The sequence below is a fragment of the Triticum urartu genome, chromosome 2 (assembly GCF_003073215.2).
Source record: "Triticum urartu cultivar G1812 chromosome 2, Tu2.1, whole genome shotgun sequence".
Classification (NCBI taxonomy): domain Eukaryota; kingdom Viridiplantae; phylum Streptophyta; class Magnoliopsida; order Poales; family Poaceae; genus Triticum; species Triticum urartu.
The window spans coordinates 3,571,130-3,580,809 of NC_053023.1; the positions used below are offsets into that span (position 1 = coordinate 3,571,130).

General features: G+C 43.0%; 1 protein-coding gene across 1 annotated transcript; it reads right to left on the reverse strand.

Annotated features, from left to right (window-relative positions):
• Positions 1 to 28: 28 nt before the first annotated feature.
• LOC125534671 (hexokinase-4, chloroplastic) lies at positions 29 to 7,733 on the reverse strand. The gene is made up of 11 exons (XM_048697832.1): positions 7,724 to 7,733; positions 7,559 to 7,638; positions 2,897 to 3,309; positions 2,543 to 2,693; positions 2,208 to 2,390; positions 1,927 to 2,001; positions 1,502 to 1,657; positions 1,165 to 1,260; positions 957 to 1,087; positions 779 to 860; positions 29 to 690 (listed from the first exon to the last, which is right to left on the reverse strand). Exons 1-11 carry the CDS (start codon positions 7,731 to 7,733, stop codon positions 340 to 342), a joined length of 1,728 nt encoding a protein of 575 aa, XP_048553789.1. The 3' UTR covers positions 29 to 339.
• Positions 7,734 to 9,680: the final 1,947 nt, after the last annotated feature.

A 9,680-nucleotide genomic window follows, 5' to 3' on the forward strand; every position in this document is an offset into this window, starting at 1 on the left:
ATCTTAGGACAACCGACACACTTGACTGTAATATAATAGCAAAATATAACTGAACTTATTTTACATTCCTGAAACATACCAGATTCTATAGTCCAATACTAACAAGTAATCTCAGCCATCTGAGAGAGACTGAGGAGCAATGTTTTTTTTTTTTTTTTTTTTTTTTTTTGCGGGATGACTGAGGAGCAATGTTGAAAGTCAATGAAGATCATTTTTATCTACCTCTCAGTTGTGTCGAAGCAATATATGTTCCTGAGCATGAGAATACATTTCCAGAGCTCACCCAAGGTTACTATCAGGCTAGAGCAAACTCTTCGCTTTGCAAGTTCCTAACGAACGTCACGCCGAGTGCTGAGCTGCTGCATATTTTGAGTTTGCGGCTGCTAAAAGTGCCGCGCCGATGCCCGAGCCGTCCTTGGTGTGCTCGACGACAATGTGCTCCATGTCCTGTGGACCAAGCAGCTCCGCCATAGCCTCAACCATGTACGACCTGTACTGAGGGTAATTCTCGTAAAGTCCGCCGTCCATCGCTACCACTGTTCTTCTCCCCAAGATCAGACCCTTGGAATCATTCTCCATCTTCTGAAGAATGCCAGCAATGCCGGCACCAGCCAACCGCCCACCTCTCTTGACGATGCAATCGGAAACTTCTACGATAACCCTTCGTGCCGCTACAGAAGATTGGTTGACCTGCAACCATGGTTATGGACAAAATTGCACGCTCAAGTACTGGCTGTCTTAGTTGGCCATATATGACTGAATAAGTTTAGGAACTTACCCCGATGATATCGCGCAAAATTGATTCAACTTCTCCAAGATCGTCGGAGTTATCTTGTTGCATAGCACACAAATGCGGTGTTCTACAATCGTGTTTGCGGTTCAGCTTAGAACGGCACAAAATTGTGAAACGAAAAGGATAATGTGGACTCTAGAAGCTACAACGTGGAATAACTTGCCTTAGAACAAATGGCTCAGTTAGTTTGTCAGCGAACGAGTGACCGAACAGATCAGACTCTTGAGCCATCCTGGCCAGCACCCTCCGAACAATTTCTCCAAGGTACATCCCGGAAATCGTCTTCTCAAATATCTGCATGTATTGCAAGCTTACCATGCCATCAAAATAAACACATGAACGGATAGGCGAGCAAACCAGAGGTGTTTTACCTGTTCACCAGGATTTATGCTCTCAGCATCCATGTCCCTGTCAAATTCAGTTAGTGGAAGACCATCTGAAAAGGCTCCCCACTCAGTGTTGATAATCTGCATTTTACAAACTTTAACCAACTCAGTGTGCTGGCATTTATTCTCTTATTTCAAGCAATGAAATATTTCACTGAAATTTTATGGCTATGTGGATCGATTGGTGCCTCCTTTTCCAAAAAGGAAAGACTTCATTTGCTCCACTCACCCTTTTTTTTAGGCAAAGCAACGTTGGAATGGCATGCATCGAATGTCAGTTCAGTACGGAGTAAATAAAAGATCTGATCTTGTTGCAGCATACCGTGTTTCCTGTTCCAAGCCCGAGGTGTTGGAGCTTTGGGATGGACTCTGTTCGCTCAATGTAGCAAGCATTTGTGCCAGTTCCCAAAATAACCGCAACCATCACATCCTCGTCCCAATAGTGCGCTCCAGCTAACGCTCCAACGGTATCATTTACCTGTTAAGTGTGATTCACTTGCTTCAAACCATATCATATACCTTTTGATGTGAAATGATGTTGTTTCAGACGCATTTCAGCCCGTGCCAAAGCAGAGCACAAGCAAAAAAGCAGAGTTCAGTATCCACTATGGTAATTGGGTATCCCATTTGCTTTGCTAACCATGAAGTTTGCTGTCGCTATGTGCATTTTCCGATACAGAATCCGGAAGGCAATGAAGCTCTTCCCCTTATCTAAAAGTAATAGTACGAGTTTTGATGGTTGCTTACCAGAGCAGATACACTCATGTCAAGCCCCTGTCTTTCCATGGCGGCATTCAGACAGGCAACCACATCCTTCCCGGCCTGTGAAGACCAACATATTGCTTTATTGTTAGCATGAATTCAACTGAAAAAAGAAACTAACATGCTGATCCATAAGCTATGTCCAGTGGGAAAAAATATTCTTGGTTCAAGCAGGGAACTTTTGGTCTTGCAACTCTTGGTACTAGAAATAACTAAGTACAACACACAAAAATGAGAAAATTGTATTCGGGAAAAGAAAATCTTACAGTCCCAGAGACAGCAAAACCCTTGGTCCACTTGATCAGAATGCCAGAGTCAATGGAAGTCTGCTTCACCGGGAAGGAGAACGTAAAGCCTATCTCCCTTTTCCAGCCCTCCTGAAGATGAAAATTACCACCCTCCTTCGCTACAAAATTCGATAGGCGGGCCGCAATAAAATCGAACAGCTCCTGTTCAATAGCGACAATCGCAGCGTCAAACATCAAACGTGCTCCGTCCATATGCAATTATATGCTAATTCTGTAATCACTGTAAAACCTATTTTTCTTTCTGAAAACAGAGCCAATTAGCTTATAAGAAAACAAATCAATGAACCGGCTACCTCGGTTGTACCATGCATGATTTCCTTTGGGATCGACACTTGCTCGGACTCGGTGTCGATGACGCGCCCATCTTTTCCCCCCAGCTGCACCCTCAGCACTCTGAAGTTGGTGCCTCCCAGATCCAGAGCATAGAACAGCCCTGTTTCACTCCTTCAGCACAACAGCGGTGATGCAGAAATCATTTCATGTACCGAACTGAATTAACTGACATTCATAACCAGATCAAATCTAGTGGCTCACGACACTCACTAAGTCCAATTTACAAAAACTAATTGGTGGACTGAATTGACTGAAGAACTCATCAGTTTACTGTACCAACCACAGTAACTGAAAGTCAAATGAGGATCAGTTACCCGGTGGGGAGCGAGTAGACATAGCTGGGGATCATCTTGAGCTCGCCGGCGCCGTCCACGGCGAGCCCGGCGCGCATGCCGGCGGCCATGGCGCCCGCCACGTGCCGCAGCAGGGGGAGCGGCGTCGCGCACTGCAGCCTCAGGTCGTCCAGGATGGGCGCGGCCGCGGCCGCAGCCACCTTGGAGCACCGGAGCGTGACGGCGCCGGCGCGCCCCTTCCGGCGGTGCTGCGCGGCGGGGGCGGCCCGGTACGGCGAGCCGACGGCGGCGGACATGTCGAGGCTGGCGGGGGGATGCTGGGAGTGATCTGTGCGGCGAATGATGGGATGGAATCGAGGAAGGTGGCAGGAAAAAAGCTCTCTTGTTGCCTTTTTTAAGCAGAGATAAAAATTGCTTCTTTGCGCGCTCCGCTCCTATTTGTCATCGAACAAGTAAAATCATTTTTTATAGACACGTCAGCTTTTCTACAGTTTTGCCGCGTCAGCATCTGGCATATTGCAGTTATTTTTTTGAATTGTCTGGATTGCTTACCATCTGGCATCTTGCAGTTCATAGTACTTTCTCGGTCTGGATTTTTTTTTAGTTGTTGATTGTTTTTGAGATAGCTAACCGCTTAGTCCAAGCGGTCTCGGTCTGGAATTAGTTGACATTCAAACGGATGTATGTATCTAGACGGAGGAGTTTTATATAATTATGAGCTGAGAGACAGATAAACATATCATATTTTAGAAACATCGAGTATAGCTGGGTTTTAGCATTTGTCGAAAACAATGAAATTTTAGCTTCGTATAGAAGATTGAATTTTTCATTGAATTTCTTCAAATTAATCTTTTTTCTTAAATACATTTCCATGCTTTTCCATTTTGTAGATTTTATTCATATTTTATATTTTAGAATTTTGTGTGTTTACTGGTATGCCACATGTGTGAAACCGCTTTCTCTAGGACATATACCAAATATATACTGCTTTGACAGGTCTAAAGTACTTAAATTTAATTATGTTCACTAAATTATTACCCAAAAAATCATTTTAGTTTTCTTGATTTTCTCTGGTTTTTTCTAAAAAATCATTTTAGTGTCCGTAGATGCACATTCGTCTCGCCAAAGTCGCGAGAAAGAAACCAAATTTGGAGGTCAAATTAAGTAGTGGTGGTGTTTGTTTCTCATCTCTCTTTTTTTTTTTGAAAATCAGGGGCCTCCTCCCGGCTCCAATTTCATTCAAGAAAGAGAAGCCAACCGAGTACCACAACATCCAACGACTAAAAGACACCGAAACTAAAAACAGGTGGAAAACAGCTCGCTGCAAACCTTGTTTTTTATCTTATAAAATCATTTTTGGCATGCTATTTTTTTAAATACTGCTGTTTTTTTCTTCATATTTATGCATGTAGCTGAAACGTCTCATTTGGTCTCATGGAAAGCAACGACCAACTGTAAAAGGTGTGGAACCCATCCCAAGTGGCCATGTGATTGTGCACGAGATCGACGACAGGTCGGGCCAGTCTTTCCAGTTCTCTTCCTCACCCAAACGAAAGCTCAACGAGTATCCAGTATCTGGTGCACCGGGGCAATTTATGCTACCGGTGCACCGGTCGCCAGTTACATATTAAAAAATGCTCAAAAAATTCCGAAAAAAAACTAGTGCATTGACACAACATGAATGTATGTTGTCACAAAAATTTAGATAAATATTCAAAACATTGCTCGAGATACATAAATAACAAATTTGACACTGAATAGTACGTAACACAAGTTGGGCTTCAGTTTTGGCCCACTAGCACATTGACGTCAAATTTGTCATTTTTGTATCTTGATCATTGTTTTGAATTTTGATTTGATTTTTTGTGACAACATACATCGATGTTGTATCGATACACTAAATTTTTTCCAGATTTTTTTGAACATTTTTTAGTGTGCAACGGGCTCCGGTGCACCGGTAGCACCAATTACCTTGGTGCACCAGATACGTTCCCCGAGTATCCAAGCCTCGTGTCAGTAGTAACATTTTTGAGGTAATATGACCAGAAGTCATCTTACCCTAAATGTTCAGTTTGATACTATAACTTTAAAAATACGAATTTATGGTAATCTAACTTGATGTATGGTGCAAATACGATGCTTTGGGTGTACACCTTGCCTTGCCAGTGTGGCAGTGGCCCACCGGTCTTTGACAGTAGAATTATTTTCTGATAAATCCCTGGATTTATTCTAATTACGCAGAAAAGCTTAGGTGGGACCAACCTGTCAGTGAAGAGTATGAAGAGAAAAATTGTATAATAATCTGAGAGGCAACATTATTTGAAACCGAGATCTTCTGGGCGCTCACGTGGAGAACTTTTTTCTTTTTGCGGGGTACGCTCACGTGGAGAACTACAGCGCCAGCTTCAACCAGATGCTACGTAGGAATAACTACTTCTTATATCCCTTTACTTAGAGCACGAGGCCATCAGCTACGATGCGCTATGCTACTGCAGCCCAGTTTACACCTTTGTTGAAAAAACATTGTAGATGCTATGTAAATTATGATACCCCTCGGAAAAAAATGTAAATTATTATCCAAGTAACAAAACAACTTTTAAATATTCGTGTGTTATAAATATTGTAAATACAAACAAAATAAGTTACTTTTAAAATTGTCCATGTATTATTTCCATATATTTATGAATAAAATAATTATTTGTAAAACTAAAATTCGAAAATATATTTAGTTATACAAACATTTCAATAACAATACGCACATTTTTATAGTTAAATTTCGTCACAATGAAGAATATTCATAATTTAAATTTTAAACTGTTAATATGGATATATAATCGGGTCTAATATTTAATTTAAATTATATAATTTTTTGAACATAAGTCATGAGTAAAATTTTATATACGTCTTAAATAAACATATTAAAATTTTGGATACACTAGACATATTTCTTTAATAAACATTTTAAACGCCCATATTAACTAAATATTTTTTTATAATTTACAGGTTTATTATTTTTATTTAATAATCACCGATTGTATGTATCATACAAATATTTGAACATAACTTTATTACCTACATTTTACAATTATCTTAAAGAAAATAGCGTGTGTAAAATGGCCGCAGTTTCTGCAGCCCGTCTAAGCTCTGCATGTGGCTTGGTTCAGTATATATCGTTACCCACCATAGTAGTAGATAGAGGATATCAATGGTGTAGTGCCATTAGCGGGTCGTTTGTTGATCCCGGGTTCGAGACCCGGCGGCCCCATTTTATTGTTATTTTGCTCATTTATGAGCAGTACACTAGTCATTTCATACGCGTGTTGTGACTCTATCTGCACGCTTGAGTCAAGTTAGATGACCACAAATTCGTATTTTTAAAGTTCTAGCACCAAACTAAACATCCAACGCAAGTTATATGACTCCCAACGATATTAGCTCAACATTTTTATATAAGAAATATCGGAACTGTGCTTCCCGGTTTCATGTTTCTTTGGTTTCCGGTTTTTTCATGTTTTTTTTTTCATTTCCAGTTCTTCTTAGGAATTTTTTCGAGGCAAATTAACATGTGCTCGTTTCAAAGATCTCGACGCGATTTTCTTTTCCAGCCAAACCCAACGCTGAAAGTGATTCGTGATTTGAACACACAGTACCTCTAACTAGTGATTTCATGACGTTGTTAGCTCCTAAGTTAATATCGTACACTCTTGTTCCAGGAAAAGAAAAACAGTTCTCCACGAGAAACAAATCTTTGAGTACCTCTCCGCCTAGCCTCTCCGCCCCACCGCCGGTGGCCACTCCGGCCCCGGCGTCCACGATCTCGTGCCTTCACCAGCGCCCTGTGACGATCCGGCCTCCTCTCACTCGCAATCTCCCAGATCAATTTTCTCCATATCCTTCCTCCTCCTAGCCACCAATGTCGCTCGCAGAACTCGACTTTGACAAGGGGCAGGACTTTGCCTCAGAAATCTGGAAAAAATGGGATGTCCCAATCAACCACGATGATGATCAAGAATCTGAAGCATTCCCACTGGTGGCCGAATTCACCAGATCTCGTCTGCGGCTCACGGAAGAATCGGTTAGCACTATTCTCTTGGCTTGTTTTGGAGGTAGAGCATCACTTTTTAAAATCAAGTTGCTTCAGAATTGGTCTTTTAAGTTTATTGTCTCTTCCAAAGAAGTGGGATTCTCTATCATCAAGGGAGGTAACATTTCACTCCCTCTGCTTAATGTTAACTTCCTTCTCTGGGGTGAAGGAGGCCCCAATTCTTGCTGGGAACTTGATCAATATCTCCAAGAAAAGGAGGACGAGTGGACACATGTTTTTCGTCGTCATCCTAGGAAATCATACGTTGCAGCTCTTAGATCCCCAGCTATTTTCCCCGCTCCTGATCTTGTTGATCATCGTGATTCACGGGATCGTTCATCTCAATCATTAAGTCATGCTCCATCAACGGGACATGATGGTCATTATGGCCATAATGGTCATTCATCAGTTGCTATTGATCAGAGGGTGGGATCACAGCAAATTCAAACTAATCAACATGCCTTTTGTGTGCGCTGTTTGCTCTTTGGCCATGCGAGGCCCAATTGCTCTAATCGCATTAAGTGTAGGTCTTGCAAAAAATGGGGCCACATTGCTAAAAACTGCTTCTCCGCGGCCCAGCCCAGACAGACGCAGCCCACCTTCACTTTACCGGTGCAGCCCTCCAATTTTGCTGGCCCATCCCGGATGATTGCCCTTCCGAGGTACCCCACCACTGTTCCTGCTGCGGGTTTGGCAGGTGCAGTCAATCAGCCATCATCTCCTGCACGCCTCGATTTTACCTCCTCTGTTCCTTCCCGAGTTACCTCCCTCCATTACTCCGCCTCTCACCCCTCTGCTGCACAAAGATTGCTGGCCGCCACCATCCCCATTGCCCAGAGATCCCAGCTCCGCTCCTCTCCCTCCCACAATCCAACAAAGAATACCATCACCATGGCTTCCTTCCCTTTCGATCCCTCCCCTTTCCTCCCCCAACCATCAGAGCATCACAGTTGAAGGGAGGCCAGCCACACTACTAGGAAAAGGCCTACTAATAGCGCACATAATTTGGTCATTAATGGCGCATTAGTGGTGCGCCATTAGTGCCACGCCATTAATATATTTTACTAATGGCGCACCACTGGTGCGCCATTAGTATCTGGTATACTAATGGCACACCTCAGATGCGCCATTAGTATATACAACAGTGCGCCATTAGTATGCCTCCCAGGGGGCCATCTATACCCAGGTGCTTTGGCATACTAATGGCGCACAACAACAAGATGCGCCATTAGTAACTTCGGCATACTAATGGCGCACTGTTTAATGATGCGCCATTAGTATCCTTTGGCATACTAATGGCGCACTGTGATGTGATGCGCCATTAGTATGAATATTAGTTTTTTTATTTTTTTATTTTCTGTTTTTTGCACAGGTTACAAAATGTATAATTGGACAAAATATAGACAGCACACATCAACAACAGATTCATCGAATACAATAGAAGATTAGTCTCTGAATACAATTCATCATATTAGTCTCCGAATACAATTCATCATATTAGTCTCCGAATTGAAAAGACCGAACAAAGATAGAACATTATATTACAAGTCTCGAGACCGCGAGTAGCGAGTTTGTCTTCACATTACAAGTCGATATCGATCATCTAAACTACCATCACATAGAAGAGAGCTGTGGTCATCACGATGAGCGTCATCACGATGAAACTCATCTTCATCCGGTTCCTCCAGCGCTCCCTCCCCTCTCCCGCTAGATAGCGGGCGTATCTAGATTCGGCCTCGGCCCTAGTGGTGTACCCTTTGTAACTGTTACCGCTGAATCGGTGAACCTGTCTCCGACACTCCTCCCAGTCGTCGTAGACTCCGGAAACCTTACCCTTGTACACGACATACGACGGCATCGCTATGCAGTAGCCAAACTAAACGTTAGTACCAATTCACAGACAATACATAAGCAATATATAAGTATGCAACGGAACGATCGGAAGAGAAAAGCAAGACATTAATAGCATCGATTACATCTAAGTTGAACGACTCTCGAAACCAAAGAGACATACTACAAGTTCATTAAAGTTTAATTACAACATGAGCCAATCAATGTTTCAGAACTAGACACAGCATCACTGCTTCCAACTCGACTCAAGGGACCGGAGCGTGGATGAAGCCGCCATCTATCATGGGAGTCATGAAATAACGGTCGTTGTCAGCCTGCATTTGTAGCATTGTGTCGATGTCACTGTTGGACGGTTGATTTCTGAGGTAGAACTGCCCCGAGGTATGAAGGACATCTTGATGGATGATTTCCGCAAACTCCAACTGGATGCGAAAGAATTCTTGTCTGATGTCCGCGTCCTGGATTGCCGACACGCTCGCGGCCCAATCTTTGAGTTTACTCGGTAGCAGAAGTTGATGATGGTCCCGTACGATCGCCCGCATGTGATGGATGGCGTAGTAGGCACCCTTCTGACCGCCAGGCGGCTGCTTGACGCAGCAGAACGTCGTATTGTGGGAGAACACGTGCTTGCCGTACTTACGAATAAGCCTGGTGAAGGTGCCTCCAGATTTGACGTAGCCGGGGAGAACATCATCAAGAACCTTCTTGACATTTGTGTAGTCTACGTTCGACTGACGGTCCGGGTCGAAATACATGGCCATGGAATATTTGGGGCTTAGGAGGATGAGCGTGCAATGTGTGTCACTGCAGAAAACACGGAATGTTAAAAGAAAAACGATCGAAATCTAAGAATTCATATGTTATGGGGCG

Excerpts from the sequence above, each read along its gene's own strand:
- LOC125534671 (XM_048697832.1), bottom strand. Across the intron at positions 2,391-2,542 it reads TCATGCATGGTACAACCGAG|GAGCTGTTCGATTTTATTGC; the intron begins GTAGCCGGTTCA and ends GCTATTGAACAG. Across the intron at positions 1,088-1,164 it reads GCATAAATCCTGGTGAACAG|ATATTTGAGAAGACGATTTC; the intron begins GTAAAACACCTC and ends CAATACATGCAG.